This window comes from Musca autumnalis, unplaced genomic scaffold (genome assembly GCF_047663935.1).
Source record: "Musca autumnalis isolate F117 unplaced genomic scaffold, ASM4766393v1 scaffold_3, whole genome shotgun sequence".
In the NCBI taxonomy this organism is placed as follows: Eukaryota; Metazoa; Arthropoda; class Insecta; order Diptera; family Muscidae; genus Musca; species Musca autumnalis.
The window spans coordinates 106,553,347-106,575,110 of record NW_027411866.1 but is presented as its reverse complement, the minus strand read 5'-3'; the positions used below and the strand labels follow the sequence as shown (position 1 = coordinate 106,575,110).

Here is a 21,764-nt window from a genome sequence, read left to right as displayed (position 1 = left end):
GTTCCGTCAGGTAAATAATTAAGTCCGGACTTACACCCATCTCTCCAACACTCGTACTTAACTACGTCTTTATACACTGATTTTTTTTTTGTAAATCATCTTATCTTCTTTTAAAAAAAGAAGATTTGAATTGATTTTTTTACCCGCAAAAAATACGCACTCCATAATATAATTATTTTGTTTATTCAAATTGGCACTTCTTCACAGCTTTGCAGAACTTTTAAGAATGATGAAATTGAAAGTTCTTACAACAAACCATTCATATTTTTTTAGAAACTACAGTTGTCCCGTTATTTTAGTCAGAATGTAAACTGAATTACAAATTTTAACAAAGTGCAAAATGACCCCAAAAATTACAGGGCATTTTTTGGGGCATTTTTGCATTTTCCGAAAAATTTACATTTACAAAATAACTATGAAACGCAAATGGCCCCAAACAATAAACAACGTAGAATTTTGGGGTTTTCTTGCATTTTAATAATTTGGGGCAATTTTTCATTTTCATTTAAATGCAATTTTGCCCCAAAAAATATATGCAAAAATACCCCAAAAAAGGTGAAAAATAGCCCCAAATTTCGTGTTGTTGTAGCCCATATATTTTTTTGGGGTCATTTTGCACTTTGAATTTGGGGTGATTTTGTTTTGGGGCCACTGTTCGCAGAGCCAATATTTGCCTAATGTGACCTTACCTTTATCCTCATCACATGGACGTATGAAAGTTTCAACGCGTGGCTTTAGCCGTTCGTGATCTTACCTTACTGAGAGAGGTACCCATAAACAACATAATGGTAATAAAGTAAACCATTTCCAAAATGTCAAAATCCCATATCTCGGGAAATCTGGATTTTTCCCAAGAAAAATATATACCTATGGTGAAAATTTCAGGTCGATCCCATAAACATAAATGCTGTTTAGGGCTCTGCACAAATGCATTTATGAACACGATGAGTTGTCTACAAAAAAGTACTACATTTGTCAATACAAGACAATGTCAAATGTTGCGCCGTGTTACATTTATGAAGTCAGCCGGTATATACAAATTCTATTATCATATCATCAGTGCCAAGGAATTATCAGAATATGACTTTCGAAATGGCCACTGCGATTTCATCCCTTATGAAGGATCTTGGTTCTTCATATCTCACAAAATTTTCTAGTTAACTAGTCCACTTGCCACGACAATATTGATGCATAATTTACGGAACCCCTGGACTATGTCGGCGATGAGTATATGGGCCAATACAACAATGTTGTGTAAGTGACATCACAAGGCAAAATACATCCACTAAAACTATGCTGGTGGGATAGTCACAAATTTGGGCATGATGATAAACTTGTCGATAATGTGTACAACACATTAGAAGGCGTTGAAAATTGAATTTCTAGTATTGATGGGGTTGCTTTAATCTCCTTTGATGGATCGTCATTCATTTACTTTCCCCTCAAATAAAATTGATTATTTTTAAAATAATTAATACTAACAATTTATTTATTAGTTACACATTACAAATAATAAATGTCTTATCAAGGACGTACTATTTTTCCAAACATCAAAAGCTACTTTCAACAATAATTTGAAATTGCGTTTCTACATTAAAGGCCAATTAGATTCTTTTCCAGAAGAATGATAACATAAACATACATTTAGACACCGCCTATTAAGGCACACAAAGCCCTCTTGTAATCGCCAGATGTTTCGGACTAAAACAAAATAAATTATTTACAATTAATAAACAATTTTATAGAAATTATAGTAATCAAGTACCTCAATAGCGCTGAAAAGCGTGCGATTATAGATCCTTTCAAATTCATCTTTGATATTACCCAAATCAATTTCAGAACGTGAAACAATAATGCGTATTAGAGTTGTATCTTCAGTCCCAGCCCCCGACATGGCATCGTGAAGACGATGAGCAAAAAATGCAGCAGGAGATTGAACACATTCAACTAAAAAGACACAGAAGGAGTACAAGCATATTAAACATTCTTTGTATTGAATAAATAATTATATGGAAAAAATAAATATTATAGATAAGCTATTCAAACGAGGTTTGCTTAATAACAATGTTTCAGTAGCTTCCAATAATTTATACTTTTTCAACTCCTTCTCTTTTAAGGTTATTTTTTTCTTTAACAGACCAAGAAGGAGCATAATGGACCAAATGAACAAATCGACACTTGAACTCAACCTGAATGCTAACCAAAACCCTGTGGCTGATACAATCTTATTAACTCGAATCCAATATTCGAAAATTCTAATACGAATACTCATATTTTTTAAAATTAAAAATATTTTCAAACCAGATACTCACCAATTGCCATCATAGCTTCGTGCATTTCTCCGCTCATTTCATGTTTAATGGCCTGTTCCAAAGTTTGACCTGACAATTCTTTGTATTCCTCAAATACCAAACGTAGCTGGGCAAAGCTACCATGAGCTAAAATTCGATTGAACACCTCTTCATCGGTACCCAGTTTCTCTTCACCGGCATTATACAATTGTTCAGCTTGTTCTTTGGCCTTTTCAGGATCTACAGTACCCGCAGGATCCCGTACCCCAGTTATAATTAAAGTCAGCAAACGTCGAAAGTGGCCATCTGTTTCACTACACAAATGTTCGGCCAACGGACGATCATACATATCTTCGTAGCATTTAACAATTTCCGACATTTCCTCATTTGATTTTGTGCATAGAATTTCAACCAATGTACTTTCATCCGTACCCATACCTTCCATGGCTTTATGTAATTGTTTGCATAAATATTCAACTGGAGGCATCATCAGGGCTATGATAACATCCTCAAATATACCACCAAGTTCACTTTTCAAATCTTCTATTAAATCACAATCATATTCACTTAAATATTTTTCTTTTATCTGCTGTCGTTGTGCATTGCAACGAGCTGTGAGAATATCAATAATCTCCTGTTCATTGGTGCCTAAACCTTTCATTGCACTACGCAATGCGGCAGCATCGGCCACGACATCGAAAGGCTTGGCTGGGACCACAGAGGGAATTGGCTAAAGGAAGAAAGTGAAAACATTTCGTATATGTACTTATTTATGTATTTTAAATCATTTTATTTCATTCCGATACGTACTGTGTAATCCATGATTCAGAGTATTTTTGTTTGTAATAAATTCTTTTATTAATGACGCTTGAATGACGTTATACTACTACTATGTACTCCACCAACAAAATAGTTGTATTCACTTTCTTTTTTATTGCCTCTGTGTAAATTATACGGGTGTGTTTTTATAATAGACGCTTGCTACCCGCTACTACTTCCGAATGTGTCTATTTGTTGTTTGTTAACAATACAACTAACTAAAAGAGCAGCGCGATTGGCAAGAGCTGAAATAATTAATAATATTTTTTTTTTTTGAGTTTTGTTTTGTTCGTTTTCTTTCTTCGAAATGCGGAATGATACCATACCGATGGAAGTTTTATATAAGTACGTCATCAGGTTTTCCGTTAAAATTCAAAATTGTTATTTTTCCTTGTTTGTTTAGGCCTTTGAAAGGCAGCAGATCTAACTAAAGAATGGGCCTCCTACTTTAAACAGAGCACGGTCATCGGCGTTTTGAGAGGACAGGGTAAACATATATCAAGTAAAAAAGAGCTAATAAAACGATAAAGCATTTTCAGCTGGTCAGTAATGTGGATGGAGCTGAAACCCAAGAAATTATCGAAATGGTAGAAATAACTATTACCAATACGTCAATCGAATTTCTTATAATCGAAGGTACTATTGCAAAACTTGAAAGAAATAAGATGCCAGGAGAAGATGGAAATCCACGTAAAAACTAAAAAAATAATAAAAAAAATAACAAATGCCGAAGTCTATAGGCCGAAAATCCGAACAATAGCAGAAGAAGACTTATAATAATGGGTTTAACTGTGGTTACTTATATGTATATATTTTCATATATCTTTTCACATTTAGACTCTGCGCAAAAAAATTTAACTAAATTAAATTTTTTTAAAAAATAAATTATTTATTAGTTGTACAGCATAAAAAAGTCAATCTCTTATCAAGGATATACTATTTTTCAAAACACCGAGAGCTGCTTTCAACAATAATTAGAAATTACATTTCCACTTTAAAGGCCAATGAGATTCGTTTCCAGAAGAATGATAACTTAAACATACATTTAGGCACCGCCTATTAAGGCACACAATGCTCGCTTATAATCACCAGATGTTTCGGACTAGAAATAAAAACAAATTATATACAATTAATATGAATTTTCGTATAAAACATAGTAATCAAATACCTTAATAGCGCTGACAAGTGTGCGATTGTAGATCCGTTCAAATTCATCCTTAATATTAACCAAATCAATTTCAGACCGCGAAACAATAATGCGAATTAGAGTTGTATCTTCGGTACCAGCTCCCGACATGGCATTGAATAGGCGATGGGCAAAAAATGCAGCAGGGGATTGAACACATTCAACTGAAAAGAAACAAATGGAGTACAGGCATATTATAGTTAATATTTTGGCTGCTTCTAATAATTAATATTATTAACACCGCCTTTAAACATTATCTTTTTCTAGTCTTTATTTTCCTTAATTAGAAACCAAGGAGGAACTCAACGGATCAAACAATCCCAAGGCTGAGGATTCTTTGTACCACATTAAAAGCATCAAACCTGCTACAACAACAACAATGGATCAAATGACACCAAACGAAGTGTCGGCTAACACATATGGTCTGTGGCTTGATTTATCTTATTAACTAGAATCCAGTATTATTTATTATATTTCTTATATTTGTTCAGTATTTTCAAACCAGCTACTCACCAATTGCCATCATAGCTTCATGCATTTCACCGCTCATTTCATGTTTAATGGCCTGTTCCAAAGTTTGACCTGACAATTCTTTGTATTCATCAAATACCAAACGTAACTGGGCAAAGCTACCATGAGCTAAAATGCGATTGAACACCTCTTCATCGGTACCCAACTTGGCTTCACCAGCATTATACAATTGTTCAGCTTGTTCTTTGGCCTTTTCAGGATCTACAGTACCCGCAGGATCCCGTACCCCAGTTATAATTAAAGTCAGCAAACGTCGAAAGTGGCCATCTGTTTCACTACACAAATGTTCGGCCAACGGACGATCATACATATCTTCGTAGCATTTAACAATTTCCGACATTTCCTCATTTGATTTTGTGCATAGAATTTCAACCAATGTACTTTCATCCGTACCCATACCTTCCATGGCTTTATGTAATTGTTTGCATAAATATTCAACTGGAGGCATCATCAGGGCTATGATAACATCCTCAAATATACCACCAAGTTCACTTTTTAAATCTTCTATTAAATCACGACCATATTCACGTAAAAATTGTTCTTTTATCTGTTGGCGTTGGGAATTTGAACGGGCTGTAAGAATATCAATAATGGCCTGTTCATCTGTACCAAAACCTTTCATTGCACTACGCAAAGCGTTAGCATCGGCCTCGGCATCGAAGGGATTGGCTGGAACTACGGAGGGAATTGGCTAAAGGAAAGAAAAACAAGTGAAAACATTGGTTATATTAATTTCAAATAGTTTTATTCCATTCCGAAACCTACTGTGTAATCCATGATTCAGAGTATTTTTGTTTGTATTAAATTCTTTTTTAATAATGACGCTTGAGTGACGTTGCGCTACGTACTCCAACAAGAAAATAATTGTACTTTCTTTTTTATTCTCTACGTATTCACCGCCCCTTTAAATTCTTTAGTTTATGTCGTATGTGTCTCGCGCTACACTTCTCAGCCGATACCACTTCCGAATGTGTCTGTCGTATATTAACAATACAACTAACCGAAAGAGCGCGATTGGCAAGAGTAGAATTAATTAATAATTTTTTTCCAGATTTTTGTTTTGTTTGTTTCCTTCGTTTGAAATGCGGAATGATGCCATACCGTTGAAACGTTTATGTTGATACGGCATCACCTTTTCCGTTAAAATTAAAAAAATAAAAATGGTTGTGTGTCTTTATAGATATTACGCCTTTTTCAGATGTCATTTATAATTTATAACATTTCAATTGTATTTCGAGAATTCCATTTTTAATTCAAGATAGTAAATCGAAAATGGAGGTTAAACGTTTGAACAGCTTGGCATGGAGAATCGAGAGCAGAGCAATGTGTGCAATGTGTGTAACTAGTTAGTGAATGACAGTTACTAAAAGACTTAGAAGAAATAATAAGTGTGTCTGCGTACTCGATAATTTGTAATAATTATTACAAATTATTACTGAATGTTGTTTTTTTACACAAATGTTCAGTAAAAGAGAATGAATTGAGAAACTTGTTTTGAAATTTTTATTACTGAGAAGTTATAATTTTTACTGAAGGAATTTTGTTCGGTAAAATTTTGTAGCTTTAGGCAGTTGTCAAAATTTTAAAATATTCAAAATCATAATCGTAAATATTAATCAAATTGAAAATTTTTACTGAATGTTGTCTTTTTACTTTTTTAATTTTTTCCTTTGAAAGAGTATAAAATGCTTTACTCTCTAAAAATAAGTTACTGAGTAATATTTACTGAGAAAGTACAAGGAGAAACCTAATATAAGTAAAAATGATACTGACTAGTATGATAGATATCAAAACATAGACAGAATTGTGGTGTCGTATGTATGAATATACAATAAAATAAACAGTATTGTATCTGTAAAATATATTTTCATATAGCCTATCTAACGTTCTAGACATTTCTTCTGAAAACGTGTTTATATTTTAAGTAGTTTAGTATAAAATCAGTTAAGTACATATCATACTTAATAAAGTTTATTGTGATATGAAATCTCTACAAGGCACTAAACTTAATTGGGTTACGATAAAGCTATGGGCCAGAGATTCCAGGTAGCTTCGTGAAAGTTTCTTACCTTTCCAACGAAAAAAAAATGAAGTCAAAAGGATCAACAGAAAAGGAGCGACATCGATTTTTTTACATACATACCACATGAGTCTGGCTAGACCCACCCACACTGAAAAATTTCTGAATTTTTTCCTAAAATTAGATTTTTCCCTACATTACTTGACAAAATGATTGCCCTTTTATGAAATTTGTCGCATTTCACCCTACGATGTCTTCAAAATTGCAAATAAAAAGGTGGGTTCGAAATCTGTGAATGTGCCACAACCTAAAAAATCCCGTGCAAAAAGGGTTATTTTAGAAACTTGTACACACAACTGGACAAATAAAACCCATCACATAGCCTTTCAGTTTGTGGAGTGGATTGGTTCAAATCAAGGCATATCGTAATTATGCCATGGTTCAAATATAGGATGAATTAGAAGAAAATCCTTAGGATATATGCCTTCATTTACATATTGATATTATCGTTAATGGACTGCAATAAGCTGTAAAGTTATAAAATAGACACTATTCATTCTGAATAATATCCCAAAATAAAATATAGTACTTCAAAATGATATACATATAAATAGGATTTTCGAGCATAGAGACAAGAAAAATACGATTTTTTTTACTTCGTAGCCATATGTCGGTTTTTACTAACTTGATAAAATTAATTAAATTTAGCGTTTTTCGGTATGTTTTTGAAAAATAAGGATTATTTATGCAAGATAAGGATCCTCTAAACATATTTTACAACTTTTTATACGAAAAATAATTATATGGGTCTGGCTAGACTCATGTGTTACGAATGTGACAAACAATACGGATGTCCAACGAAGGGTTAAACAATACATTAAAATTATAAATATAAAGCTGCAATAAAAATGTAAAAAAGATTCAATTTAAAACAAGCCTATTATCTATTAGACCAACAAGATTCGTAATTTTCTGAAGCTCCAAATACACATATTTATGCTCCACCAACTAATGCACACAAGGCACGTTTATAATCACCCGAAGTTTCAGACTGTAAAGAGGAATATTAAAAATTAGTAGTTCACTTCAAAAGTTATCTCTTTACGAAGCATCTCACCTTTATCGCGCTAACCAGAGTGCGATTATAAATACGTTCAAATTCCTCCTTAATATTGCCCAAATCAATTTCGGAACGTGAAACAATAATACGTATTAAGGTGGTGTCATCTGTACCCATACCATCCATAGCTTTAAAAAGACGATTGGCAAAGAAGGCCGCTGGAGATTGAACACATTCAACTGAAAATGTTAGGAAGTAAAAAAAAAACAATTTAATTTTAAAATGTATATGAGGAAAAGACAAAATTTTTTAGTTTTCCATAAAAAAAAAAAATTAAAAATTTTTTTTTAAGCTACATGAATGATTTTTGGTACATAGATTGAGAAAAAAATCCCATTCTTAAATCTGTTCGAGATACTAATTTTGGCTGTTGCGCGCAAAAATTATGGCGGTTTCAATTCTGATAAAAAGAAAAAAATCTTTAAAAGACTCTAATCATTATATTGAGAAACTCTCTTAATTAGGGGCTCCCTACATACTATATGGTTACTGAGGTCCCATAACTTTAGTGAAAAAGTTGTAAATTTTCGCGGAAATTAGGAAAGCATTCAAAACAATTGGTAGTTTACAACTTGTTCTAATAAAATTTAAGCTGTTTATGCATCTGAAAAATATATAAAAAATATGTACGTAATCTAAACATCGCGAAGATTCAAATGAAACCAAAACTATACAAATACGTTTAGCGGTTTGCATATTATAGCAAAAAACAAAAAATATATTGAGGAAATTTATAAAATTTTTGTAAGAGAAAATATTTATTAAAATATTTTTTGTGAGTTAGTTGAACAAAATGTAAGAAAAATAGGTCGGAGTTTTTCTTCTATTTTGGTTAAATTCCACGCAATAAATCACATTTTTTATTCTAATCACTTCTCGAAAACACGCTAACATCTAGCAGAAGATATGGATATCTTTCAAATAAATGTTGGGTTCCTTTAAATGGGGTATAATCTTGAAATAAAATTGTATCGGGTAATGTTCATTTTGAAATGCGTGTAAATCGCGAAATCCTCAAAATCACTTGATGCGCATGCGGATTACCAATACAGCGAATTCTTCTCTTTTAATTTGTACACATTTGCCAGGATTTACTTTGGCCGCTAAGATGTAGCATCGTCTGCAGTTTAGTGTGCAACAAACTGTATTACGCTTATATTTTGCACAAAGTGCATACACTTTTTATGCGCATCCGATTTCACTATCAACCGTGAAAAAATACATCAATCTAAACATCTTTCAATAAAATCCATCAAGAACCGTGGATGTAGCATCACACAGTATTTTTTGGATAAATCGGATACAGCTCCCATGCCACTAAATTTTTCAAACCGCTGTTTTCGCACAAACGCGAGTGATGATTCACTTTCTTCATTGAAATGGAAACGATCCACATAAAACGCGAATTAGTCAGCGATATTTTGAAAAACATTTTTCGCAAATTTTTTAATTTTTGCAGTAGCCATTTCCGCCGTTCTTCTGGATTCTGGATTTTTACGATCTGTGATTCATATGATCCGGATCGTCGAAAAACTAAAATATCGCGGGGTACCAGCACACTCAAAACGATATTGTAAATACTGTACCCAAAAAATAGGTTTTTTAGAAAAAATATCGCACTAAATTTTGGCCTTTGGCAGTAGATTACTCTGCTGCTGTGTGGGCTACATACTTAATATACATATCAGATTATGCGAAATCGCGAGTTCTTTAGTCCTATAATTGGTTTTTCGAAATATCCGAATGCGCGTCCCAGTTACATAAAAAATACAAAAAACACCTGAAATCCGGCTTCAAAATGTCAGCATCCATAAAAGGTGGATGCAGTGGAAATTTTGGAAAGTGATACTTTAGAAGTGTAATCTTTTACTTTGGACAGGTGTAATCTTTTACTTTGGACAGATGTCCGTCATTTGAATGGTTTAATCAGAAATCGAATAGCAATGTAAAAAACCTGTTTAGATTCAACGTGTTTTTACCTATGGTTTTTCCTTTACGCGGTAGTAACTACCACGTAAATTAATTTTTTTTGCTAAATTTTTGAGCTTTGTACAAAAACATCTAAATTAATCCAGCAATAGTCATAGTTACTGGTAAACTACAATAGTTCGCGTATTATAATAGTGCAAACCTTGGCTTCATGGAAACTAAAAAATTTTGACTTTTCCTCATATATATAATTAATAGCCTGTCCGTCCGTCTGCCATTCGTTTTGTATAGCCTTCATTATAGTATGGAGGGTATATTAGGTTTTTTTCTTTCTGTTTGTAACACGCACCCATAAAGTATATATTCATGATCGTGGTGAGCTTCTGAGTCGATATTACGATGTCCGTCTGTTGTAATCACTATAGAGTCCGCAATAATTGAGCTAGAATGCTACAGTTTTGCATCTGAGTGATATAAAATTTGTTTTAGTATCCATATAATGGTACCTCCGGATTTAAGTTATATACCCTTTGTGAAAGAAAAGGTGCTTCTATAAACCATTTCTGAAAGAAAGGCTGCTCCTACAGACCCTTTCTGAAATAAAGGGTGTTTCTATAGATTCTTTCTGAAATAATGTTTGATTCTATAGATTCCTTTTGAAAGAAAAAGTGCTTCTATAAACCGTTCTGAAAGAAAGGGTGCTTCTGAAGACCCTTTCTGAAAGAAAGTGTGCTTCTGTAGACCCCTTCTGAAAGAAAGGGTGATTCTGTAGACCCTTTCTGAAATAAAGGCTGATTCTATAGACCCTTCAGAAAGAAAGAGTGCTTCTATAGACCCTTTCTGGAAGAAAATGTGCTTCTATTGACCCTTTCTGAAAGAAAATGTGCTTCTATAGACCCTTTCTGAAAGTGTTCTCTAAAGACACGAAGAGCGACATAACGATATATTTTGGTGAAAGAGTAGACACAAAAAGTGAAGGATTTTTACAGTGGATGGAGTTGATCATTATGTATCATTTAAAAAAGCGAAAATCTCAAAATTTTGAGTTAGTAGTCACAAAACTTTTCCACCTTAAATTGTCAACATAGACCCACGTTTTGGTATGGCCTTAGTTCTGAAGACATTTAGTATAAAAGTAACGTTACCTTAAATGAATTCTGTAATATTCTTAATATTTTTTTCCTGCTAGAACCTTTATTTCAGGACAAGCTTATGCCCAAGAGTTGTGATGTAGGGTAGTACGTTGTCGGCCTAGTCCTGCTGTAACCTTTGCTACTTATTTCTTTGATCAAATTTTATTTTATTTTCATTTATTATTTATTTCCAATTCGATTATGGAATGAAGATTTAATATTGATAAATTTTATCCCTTATATAAAATCATGGACAAATTTTAAATTCATGATTATTTCTTACTTTCTTTTCCCTGATTCCGTCAGTTAAATTATCTTTTAACACTAAATACTTTTCTACTCACCTATAGCCATCATGGCTTCATGTAGCTCTCCGCTCATTTCATGTTTTATGGCCTGTTCCAGGGTTTGACCCGATAGCTCTTTATATTCATCAAATATCAAACGCAATTGAGCAAAGCTGCCATGAGCTAAAATACGATTGAACACCTCTTCATCGGTACCCAACTTGGCTTCTCCAGCATTATACAATTGTTCAGCTTGTTCTTTGGCCTTTTCCGGATCTACAGTACCCACAGGATCCCGTACACCAGTTATAATCAAAGTCAGCAAACGACGAAAGTGGCCATCGGTTTCACTACACAAATGTTCGGCCAATGGACGATCATACATATCTTCGTAGCATTTAACAATTTCCGACATTTCTTCATTTGACTTTGTGCATAGGATTTCAACCAATGTACTTTCATTCGTTCCCATACCTTCCATGGCTTTATGTAATTGTTTGCATAGATATTCAACTGGAGGCATCATAAGGGCTATAATGACATCCTCAAATTTACCACCAAGTTCACTTTTCAAATCATCTATTAGATCACGACCAAATTCACGTACGAATTGTTCTTTTATTTGCTGGCGTTGGGCATTTGAGCGGGCTGTAAGGATATCAATAATTGCCTGTTCATCGGTACCAAAACCTTTCATTGCACTACGCAATGCGGCAGCATCAGCCTCGACATCAAAATGTTTGGCCGGAACCACAGCGGGAATTGGCTTATGGAAAATAGAAAATTGGATACAAATTACCCTCCAATTTCTTTTCTTCCTATCTTATGATAAAACTTACCGTATAATCCATGATTTTATATGTTTTTATTATTTTTTAATTTGTTTTATTAACGACGATTAAGTGACGTTGTAAAATTAAGACGTACTCCAACAACAAAATTAATGTACTTTCTATTTATTGTCTCCCCATACACCGCCCCTTTCAATTCTGTGATTTGTGTTTTTCTAGTAGACGCTCGCAACACCTCAAATCCGCTACCACTTCCGATTGTATCTGCTTGTTGTCTGTCAACAATACTACTAAAATAGCAGCGCAATTGGTAGGAGTAGAATTAATGAATAATTATTTCCAAAGTTTTGTTTTGTTCGGTTTCTTCGTTTGAAATACGGATAGATACCATACCGCTGGAACATTTACTATATAGAGATGGCATCACCATTACCGTTACAATTTAAAAATTTTTTATTTTATTTCCTTGTTGTTGTAAAAGTGTTTTGATTTTAAATATATAAATATATATGTATATAAGATCATTTATCTGCTTAATCTGGCTCTGGGTCTATCTCCAGTTCTAGAAATGTGACTGCTTCGATGGGATGTAACTACAGATCTACTGGAGTTAATTGAATAGGTTTGGCAGGGCAGTTGAACAGGTGCAGTGTATCGTGTGTTTCTATACCACATGCTGGGCAGATGTTTTGCACGGTGTCTCGATCCTTGCCCAATAGGAATTTAGATTGCTGCACTATCCCAAGTGTAATTGAGCCAAACCCAGCAAAATTAAATGGAAGTGATTCCATGTGAAATCATGATTTCACTGGTTCTTTTTAATGAGTGCGAAAGCAGTCGTGAAAGATCCGATCTTTTTCATCGAATTTTCATGAGTGCAATTGAAGTCGTGAAAGGTCCGATCTTTTTCATCGAATTTTCATGAGTGCAATTGAAGTCGTGAAAGATCCGATCTTTTTCATCGAATTTTCATAAGTGAAATTGAAGTGGTGAAAGATCCGATCTTTGTCATAATATTGTCATGAGTTCAAATAAATTGATAAGTAACCGCACAATAAATAATCAAATACTCATATACTCGAATAATTGTGTACTTGCAAAAGTAATTGTTAAAATGAAAATAAAAGTCAGATGAAAGTGGTCGATAGTGGCAAAATTTATATATTTAAATTAAAAATACAATGTAAATTGATATAAAACAAAGGAAAAATATATTTTGTGTTTGGAAACCTGTTTCGTTTTGTGGATATTAAAAGGAAGTATGAAAAAGACCCGGTCTATAAACCACGAGTTTCCCCAGCCGACCAACACCGATATAGTAAAACATATCGAGCTGCAATTATTGGGTTGGTTGGGCCATGTTAACAGGATGGATAAAGATGCCACCGGCATATGAATACGAGCCATTTGACGTTATGCGACCCGAGGGAAGAAAAAAGCTCCAATGGAAAGATCACGATATCACAAAACATGGCATGCAAAGTTAGAGAAGCAAAGTAGAAGATCGGTAAAATAAGTATAAAAGAGACCATAACATGGTAACTATTACAGGATAAGCTTTTTCTTTTGAAATAAAATAACAGAATTCAAATTTATACTAGATTTCCCAAACGATGAGCTTGGTTCAGAGATTGACACATAACTTCTCGAATATTGGAAAAACGGAAACTCCCAAGTTGAAAGAATTATCTTGCAGCCATCGGAAGAGATAAATATGATATTGCAGATTAATATAATATATAATTTTGAAAATTACATACAAAATAAAGAAAAATAACATCTGGCGATACAAATCATCTGCGCATTGTATTCTTATTAATTCAAAAATTACATAATTGTATTGCGAATTTTATTTCTGATTGGCGAAAATCCGGATCCAAAGCATTGGTGCAAGAAGCCATGACAATGAACTGGTGCAAGAAGCCAAGACAATGAACTGGTGCAAGATGCTATGACAATGAACTGGTGCAAGATGCTATGACAATGAACTGGTGCAAGATTCTATGACGATGAACTGGTGCAAGATGCTATGACAATGAACTGGTGCAAAATGCTATGACAATGAACTGGTGCAAGATGCTATGACAATGAACTGGTGCAAAATGCTATGACAATGAATTCGTGAAATCATGTGTCACTCCCTTGTAAATTTCATTGGTGATTCACCTAAATTTTCACCTATGACATGTCACTTGCACCTATGATTCAACTCATGATTTGTCATCGAACATTTTCCTGGGAAACTACTTTGGTTCGTTATTGTTGTTGTAGCAGTATACACACCAACCTTAGGTTTAACTCTGGATCTCGATAGATCTCTCTTGTAACGTTGGACCTCTCATTCTAGACAATGAAGATCCTCCTGAGAAGCCTGGGTGGGGGAGTCCTATCCACCATATGGTGATTAGAATGACTCTCACGGTAACACCCGAGCAACTGAAGACATGTTGAGGCACCCTGTTGCAGTTCACAGGGCGGCATAGATCGACATGGCCCATCTACGAACTTTAAATATATTTGGACAGAATCGTGTTCGAGTGTTATCCTGCGCTCCCGCCAGCCAAGCTGACATGGATAAATCGACTTCAAATTTTATGAAACTAATTTTGTCCTAACATAAAACTATTATTACGATGAGACAAATTTTGTATCAAAGTGTATATTAGGGCTATAACCAAAAAAATACCACCACATAGCCGTGTAGAGCATGGAAAACTGTTATGAAACACGGTGTCAATTTTTCTCTATCGTGAAAAAAGTTTCCGCACCAAATGCATTGGGGTGACGTAGGGGATGGAAGATACCAAGGAACGGTCCTGACCGGTTTTAACATGGCAAAGCCCAGGATTTATCTTGGTCCCTCTTTCATCCCAAGTGGACACTGTCCTCCCCGTGGTGTCACCTGGGGAACTGCCTTTAACACCCGTTAAAGGTAGTGAGCTAACATGTGCCGCGCGTTCACCCATAAGAACGTTAAAAACTTGGGTTTGGGCGTCGGGTTAGTAACCCTCCCCTAGAAAAAACAGCCTACTATGAAAAAACGAAAGAAAAGAAAAACAAACCCCTCTAAAGTTGACGAACCCCGCAAACGTTTTAAGGACCATGATCTGCGAATCTGCACCTGGAATGTTCGCACTCTTTATAGAGAAGGTGCAGTCTTCGCATTGGCAGACGTACTTGAAAAGTACAAGACCGATATTACTGCCATACAGGAAATACGATGGATTGGGAAAGGCGTCACAACAACACCTAAAGGTGACGCACTGTATTATAGCTGCCATGACGTAAAGCATGAGTTTGGTTGTGGATTCGTAGTTAGTCGGAGACTAAAACATCTTGTATCCAGCTTCACTCCAGTGAATGAAAGACTTGCTGCAATTCGAATAAAAGCTAAATTCTTCAACATCAGCTTTATTTGCGCTCATGCTCCCACTGAAGAAAAGGATGAACAGACCAAAGATATATTTTACGAGCGCTTAGAAGAAACATATGACCGTTGCCCTGCCCATGACATTAAAATCATTCTAGGCGATTTTAATGCCAAAATTGGAAAGGAGAATATCTTTGGCCCAACAGTCGGGAAATTCAGTCTCCACAGTGAAACATCTGACAATGGTATGAGACTGATAGACTTTGCAGCTGCAAAAAACATGGTAGTTAGCAGTACCAGATTTAATCATCTCGATATTCATAAGGGCACCTGGCTGTCTCCAGATCAGAAAACAAGAAACCAAATTGATCATGTTGTGATAGATGGAAGACATTCATCGAGCGTGTTGGATGTACGATCGTTCCGAGGCGCAAACATTGATTCGGACCACTACCTTGTTGCAGCAAAGGTACGCACCCGCTTAAACGTAGCAAACAAAGTACGAACAGACACAACACGAAAGTTAGACATCGGTAAGCTGCAATCACAACAGATAGCCACAGCATATTCCACTCAACTAGCCCAATTGCTTAATCAAAGCCCTCCTCATCCCGATAACATATCAGCGCAATGGCAAAGCATTGCCCACTCCATGCAAACAGCCGCAAAATCCATACTTGGATACCAGAGACCTCCACCAAGGAATCCATGGTATGATGAGGAGTGTCGTGCTGCCACCGAAGAGAAAAATGCGGCATATAAGGCTACTTTACAATCCGTAGCAACGCGTAGCGCACGAGAGAGATACAGGGAGAAAAGGAGAGAGGAGAAACGTCTTTTCCGCAGGAAAAAGAGAGAGATGGAAAAGCGGGAGTGTGAAAAAATCGAGATGTACAGGAGCCAGAATGAAGTCCGAAAATTCTACCAAAGAGTCAAGCATCAAACTGATGGCTTTGGTACAGGCACATCCTCCTGTAGAGACCAGCAAGGTAATTTGGTAACTGATACAGATAGTGTACTCAGGATATGGAAAGAACATTTTTCAAATCTGTTGGTATCCAATAGCAGCGAAGACGACGAAGATACCACAGTCCCAATCCCAGAAGATGGTATTGAATGTATACCGCCCAGCCAAGATGAGGTAAAGACAGCAATAAATCGGCTGAAGAATAATAAGGCAGCAGGGGCCGATGGCTTACCAGCCGAGCTGTTCAAAACCGGAGGCGACACGCTGATAAGGTGTATTCATCAGCTAGTTAGCACCATCTGGCAGGAAGAACGAGTACCCGACGATTGGAACCTGAGTATCCTGTGCCCCGTCCACAAGAAGGGAGATAAGACTGTATGCTCTAACTATAGGGGCATAAGTCTACTCCCTATTGCCTACAAGATCGTGTCAGGGATATTGTGCGAACGACTAAAGCCAATGGTCAACGAGATTATTGGACCATACCAATGCGGCTTTAGACCTGGCAAGTCCACCATTGACCAGATATTTACCCTGCGGCAAATCCTGGAGAAGACCCAAGAGATGCAGATCGACACCTACCACCTTTTTGTCGATTATAAAGCAGCCTTCGACAGTCCGCTGCGCTCAAAGGTATTCCAAGCCATGTCTGAATTTGGTATTCCCGCAAAGCTCATCCGGCTTTGTAAAATGACTTTAACTGACACGAGGTCCTCAGTTAAAATAGGAAAGAACCTCTCCGAAGAGTTTGGTACCAAAAGAGGTTTCAGACAAGGAGACAGCCTTTCGTGTGACCTCTTCAACATCCTGCTAGAAAAGGTTATACGAGAGGCAAACGTCAAAAGAAGTGGCACAATCTACACCAATAGTCACATGTTACTTGCTTATGCTGATGATATAGACATCATGGGTCGATCAGTAAAAGAAGTAACTGATACCTTTATAAAAGTCGAAGGAGAATCTGCTAAAGTGGGTCTGGCGGTAAACGGTGAGAAGACCAAGTTGATGGTGTCGACGCGCAATGCGTCCATTGAGCTCGGACCGACTGTGGAAGTTGGTTCCTATAATATTGAGGTAGTAAAAGACTTCGTCTACCTCGGCACCTCCGTCAACACAACAAACGACATCAGTTGTGAAATAAAAAGAAGAATTGTATTGGCCAACAGATGCTACTTTGGATTAAGTAAGCAGTTTAAAAACAAAGCCACATCTCGTCAAACAAAAATAACGCTCTACAAAACACTGATACTACCCGTGCTGATGTATGGCTCCGAAGCCTGGGTACTTGCGCAAGCAGACATGGCAGTGCTTGGTGTGTTTGAGAGAAAAATTCTTCGAAAGATCTACGGACCAATCTGCGTTGACGGTGAATATCGACGTCGCATGAACCACGAGCTGTATCTGCTATACAACGACATCAATATTGTTAAACGTATCGAGATGCAGCGATTGCGTTGGCTAGGCCATATCAAAAGAATGAGCGATGATGAACCCACTAAAAAGGCGTATGAATACATGCCACATGGCGGTGCACGCAGAATTGGCAGGCCAAGGAATAGATGGCGCAAACAAGTGGATGATGAGATGACAAGGCGCGGTATTCCAGAGAGCAAAGCAACAAATAGAGAGGAATGGAGATCTCTTCTTAGTTCGGCCTATAGAACAAATGTTCTGTAATGGGCCAGCTAAGTAAGTAAGTAACCAAATGCATTGAAGTTCTGTAATGCATTTTTTAATTTTATCTGTCATAACAACATATTTGCTTTTCATTAACATTTTTATTTTTTTGTAATCTAATTTCAAATCATTTTCAAACCGTTCTGGACCAATTTGTTCTCAAATCGCGCCATTTCGGAGCATATTAGTAACTTTTGACACTATTGCAATTTTTGGGTTTTCTTTATAAACTCGTGAATTTTATGTTTATATTGTTTGTACCTATCGGACAAGAGAATATGGGGTCATTTGCAACGAATTCGCGAAAGTTACAGGCTGTTTTTGTTGACTTTGCTTGTGAGAATCGTATTTGTTTTCTACAAAAATACAACACCAGTACCATGTGGGGAATTTTGTCCTAATGATGAAAACGCGTTTCTAAGATCGATTCGGTGCAAAAAGTCTCCGCACCAACTTTGATTACTAAAACCCTTTTGATGCTTTTTCTACTTATAATTTTAAATTTGCTTTGTTTGAATAAATATTTATAGAAAAAATACAATTCTCACAGGCAAAGTCAACAAAAACAGCCTGTAACTTTCGCGAATTCGTTGCAAATGACCCCATATTCTCTTGTCCGATAGGTTAAAAAATATAAACATAAAATTCACGAGTTTATAAAGAAAAACCAAAAATTGCAATAGTGTCAAAAAATCCTAATATGGTCCGAAATGGCGCGATTTGAGAACAAATTGGTCCAGAACGCTTTGATAATGATTTTAAATAAGATTACAAAAAAATAAAAAAATTTAATGAAAAGCAAATATGTTGTTATGACAGATAAAATTAAAAAATGCATTACAGAACTTCAATGCATTTGGTGCGGAAACTTTTTTCGCGGTAGAGAAAAATTGACACCGTATTTCATAATAGTTTTTCATGCTCTACACGGCTATGTGGTGGTATTTTTGATATTTGCAAAAAAGTGCAAAAAGTTATATCCCTAGTGTATATACCCTCTTTAGACTAAAAACTGGGGGTATAAAAAAGTGGTTCATCGGGTAGTGTTATGGGTATGGGCCTAAAATTTCTCAGCCAGTTTAGAACAGTCATCATTAAAAAAGTGAAATAAATTACTGTGATGCTCCCGATAGATGTTATTGCCCTGAACACAACAACATGTATTTTATCTGGGAGAAGTCCATATTCCCCGAGATATACATAGGCTATGAAAACAAAATTTTACATGACCATTGTTTGTAGAGTTAATGTGAAGATTTCCTCTTTAGTCACAGAAGTTTGGCCTGTACAAAAAGATTATCGATCACTGTGCGAAGCATTAACGGGTGGAACATAATACAAGTCAAGACAGATTTCCTATCGCAACGGTCTTTTAATCTGTTTCTGCAATTTTGAATACATTGTTTATAGAGATCATCATACACGGGGCATACCTTGCTGATTGAACCGTCTACTTTTTGTATGCATTTAGCTGGTATATCACCGTATATTCTATCTAACGTTACCAATGTCGGTAGTATGTGACCCACACGAGCGAATATTCATCGTCAATTTGTATTGATCCAAAGCACGTTCAAAAAAGTTTTCACTCAAACATCCGAAGTTTCCATGTTTTGCAAATTAGCACGAATATCTTGTAGACAAGTATCGCGATCTTTGCTAATGCTAATAGTTAATGTAGAAGAACCTGTTCGACTAAAAGTAAGCTGCGAAGTTCTAATTACACAGATTATTATTTCTCGTACATCTCAAGATTTTTTGTTGGTCATTGCATCATTCTAAGCATATTCGTAACATAATTTCTACATAACACCATTCATTTTTTGTGATATGATTTTTGTACGAGGCACAACATTTATTTTTGTGTTTTAAAATATTGAGACGAAAACACATGGACACAAAAAGACAAAAGACACATTCATGTTTCAGAAGATTCATGTTTGTTAAAGCCAATTCTCTACTTGTAAAGTATTTTGGCCAAAGAGATTCGTTGTTGTTTTAAATTTTGAGTATATTTAGGCTCCACCAATTAATGCACATAAGGCACGTTTGTAATCACCCGATGTTTCAGACTGCAGAAAGGAAACGAAAAACAAACTATTTATTAGCCAAAAGTATAATATATGATCTAAACAACTTACCTTTACCGCACTAACCAGAGTGCGATTGTAAATTCTTTCAAATTCTTCCTTAATATTACCCAAATCAATTTCGGAACGTGAAACTATAATGCGTATCAGTGTTGTATCATCTGTACCCATACCATCCATAGCTTTAAAGAGGCGGTTAGCAAAGAAGGCTGGTGGAGATTGTACACATTCAACTGAAAATGTTAAAAAAAGTATTTTTAAAAGTGAATATATATCTCAGAGTTTATTATCCGTAGAGGAATTACTTACCTATAGCCATCATCGCTTCATGTAATTCTCCACTCATTTCATGTTTAATGGCCTGTTCAATAGTCTGACCCGACAAGTGTTTATATTCTTCAAATACCAAACGCAGCTGGGCAAAGCTACCATGAGCTAAAATACGATTGAACACCTCTTCATCGGTACCCAACTTGGCTTCACCAGCATTATACAATTGTTCAGCTTGTTCTTTGGCCTTTTCAGGATCAACGGTACCCGCTGGATCTCTGACACCCGTTACAATCAATGTTAATAATCGACGAAAATGGCCCGATGTTTCACTGCACATATGTTCGGCCAATGGACGATCATACATATCTTCGTAGCATTTAACAATTTCCGACATTTCTTCATTCGATTTGGTGCATAGAATTTCCACCAGAGCACTCTCGTTGGTACCCATACCAGCCATAGCTTTATGCAATTGCTTGCACAAGTATTGGACGGGAGTCATCATCAGGGCAATGATAACATCTTCGAATTTCCCACCTAGCTCACTTTTTAGATCTTCAATCAAATCACGACCATATTCACGCAAAAAATTTTCTTTAATCAGTTGGCGTTGGGCATTTGAACGAGCTGTGAGAATGTCAATGATGGCCTGTTCATCTGTACCAAAACCTTTCATTGCTGTACGTAATGCCACCGTATCAGCTTCCACATCTAAGGGTTCTGCTGGCACAACAGTTGGGATGGGCTATAGGCAAAGAATCGATTATTTAACAAAATACATATTAATATTATCCATGTACTTACATCATAATCCATTTTGAAGGGCTGGCGTGGCGATTATGGGGTTTTTTAATTGATGTACGGCTTAATATTTCGTAAGTAGAGCTGTAAATGGAAGTTAATATGAACTTTCTTTCCGCTGCAACTCCTAATTTTCCACCTAGCGTCCGTAAATTTTGAGTTGTTAGTTGTAGTTGTTGTTTTTTTTTTGTTTTCTTCTTTGTTTATTTCTCTTTTAGTGTTGCCATATCATATGGCCATATGACTTTCCACGCGCATGAATACCTCAAGCTCGAGGCCGTTAAAATCTGTAAAATTTTAAAATATAAAAAGAAAACTAAAAATGTATTTTCATCGTCTGAAAAGTGTGAATAAAGAATATTAATAGCATTAATTTTGTATTTAATGTTGTATTAGCAATGTTCTGACTTATAACATAAACAGATGGCAGTCTTAATTTGCACTAAAAATGCATTAATTAATATTTTGCCCTAACAGAC

The 21,764-nt window shown here is 35.7% G+C and overlaps 4 protein-coding genes and 1 long non-coding RNA gene across 5 annotated transcripts; 1 reads left to right on the top strand and 4 right to left on the bottom strand.

Annotated features, from left to right (window-relative positions):
* Positions 1–1,459: 1,459 nt before the first annotated feature.
* On the bottom strand, positions 1,460–3,347 carry LOC141397321 (annexin B10-like). The gene is made up of 4 exons (XM_073973467.1): positions 3,102–3,347; positions 2,313–3,021; positions 1,766–1,947; positions 1,460–1,701 (listed from the first exon to the last, which is right to left on the bottom strand). The coding sequence occupies exons 1-4, from the start codon at positions 3,111–3,113 to the stop codon at positions 1,645–1,647; spliced, it is 960 nt and encodes a 319-aa protein (XP_073829568.1). The 5' UTR covers positions 3,114–3,347; the 3' UTR covers positions 1,460–1,644.
* LOC141397323 (uncharacterized) lies at positions 3,338–3,769 on the top strand. Its single transcript, XR_012411371.1, has 3 exons — positions 3,338–3,455; positions 3,514–3,597; positions 3,650–3,769. It is a non-coding gene; the product is annotated as an uncharacterized lncRNA (long non-coding RNA).
* Positions 3,770–3,978: 209 nt separating this feature from the next.
* LOC141397322 (annexin B10-like) lies at positions 3,979–5,984 on the bottom strand. The gene is made up of 4 exons (XM_073973468.1): positions 5,593–5,984; positions 4,810–5,518; positions 4,279–4,460; positions 3,979–4,212 (listed from the first exon to the last, which is right to left on the bottom strand). The coding sequence occupies exons 1-4, from the start codon at positions 5,602–5,604 to the stop codon at positions 4,156–4,158; spliced, it is 960 nt and encodes a 319-aa protein (XP_073829569.1). The 5' UTR covers positions 5,605–5,984; the 3' UTR covers positions 3,979–4,155.
* A 792-nt stretch (positions 5,985–6,776) lies between these two features.
* On the bottom strand, positions 6,777–12,465 carry LOC141397320 (annexin B10-like). The gene is made up of 4 exons (XM_073973466.1): positions 12,156–12,465; positions 11,374–12,082; positions 7,965–8,146; positions 6,777–7,898 (listed from the first exon to the last, which is right to left on the bottom strand). The coding sequence occupies exons 1-4, from the start codon at positions 12,165–12,167 to the stop codon at positions 7,842–7,844; spliced, it is 960 nt and encodes a 319-aa protein (XP_073829567.1). The 5' UTR covers positions 12,168–12,465; the 3' UTR covers positions 6,777–7,841.
* A 7,595-nt stretch (positions 12,466–20,060) lies between these two features.
* LOC141399845 (annexin B10-like) lies at positions 20,061–21,493 on the bottom strand. The gene is made up of 4 exons (XM_073979176.1): positions 21,289–21,493; positions 20,521–21,229; positions 20,263–20,444; positions 20,061–20,193 (listed from the first exon to the last, which is right to left on the bottom strand). Exons 1-4 carry the CDS (start codon positions 21,298–21,300, stop codon positions 20,137–20,139), a joined length of 960 nt encoding a protein of 319 aa, XP_073835277.1. The 5' UTR covers positions 21,301–21,493; the 3' UTR covers positions 20,061–20,136.
* Positions 21,494–21,764: the final 271 nt, after the last annotated feature.

What these genes read in the sequence shown, in the direction of transcription:
- LOC141397320 (XM_073973466.1), bottom strand. An exon ending in TGAAGCCATGATGGCTATAG is followed by an intron (nt 8,147 to 11,373) that starts GTGAGTAGAAAA and finishes TAACATTTTCAG; the next exon opens with TTGAATGTGTTCAATCTCCA. An exon ending in CTCTGGTTAGCGCGATAAAG is followed by an intron (nt 7,899 to 7,964) that starts GTGAGATGCTTC and finishes TCCTCTTTACAG; the next exon opens with TCTGAAACTTCGGGTGATTA.
- LOC141399845 (XM_073979176.1), bottom strand. An exon ending in TGAAGCGATGATGGCTATAG is followed by an intron (nt 20,445 to 20,520) that starts GTAAGTAATTCC and finishes TAACATTTTCAG; the next exon opens with TTGAATGTGTACAATCTCCA. An exon ending in CTCTGGTTAGTGCGGTAAAG is followed by an intron (nt 20,194 to 20,262) that starts GTAAGTTGTTTA and finishes TCCTTTCTGCAG; the next exon opens with TCTGAAACATCGGGTGATTA.
- LOC141397322 (XM_073973468.1), bottom strand. An exon ending in TGAAGCTATGATGGCAATTG is followed by an intron (nt 4,461 to 4,809) that starts GTGAGTAGCTGG and finishes GTTTCTTTTCAG; the next exon opens with TTGAATGTGTTCAATCCCCT. An exon ending in CACTTGTCAGCGCTATTAAG is followed by an intron (nt 4,213 to 4,278) that starts GTATTTGATTAC and finishes TTTTATTTCTAG; the next exon opens with TCCGAAACATCTGGTGATTA.
- LOC141397321 (XM_073973467.1), bottom strand. An exon ending in CGAAGCTATGATGGCAATTG is followed by an intron (nt 1,948 to 2,312) that starts GTGAGTATCTGG and finishes GTGTCTTTTTAG; the next exon opens with TTGAATGTGTTCAATCTCCT. An exon ending in CGCTTTTCAGCGCTATTGAG is followed by an intron (nt 1,702 to 1,765) that starts GTACTTGATTAC and finishes ATTTTGTTTTAG; the next exon opens with TCCGAAACATCTGGCGATTA.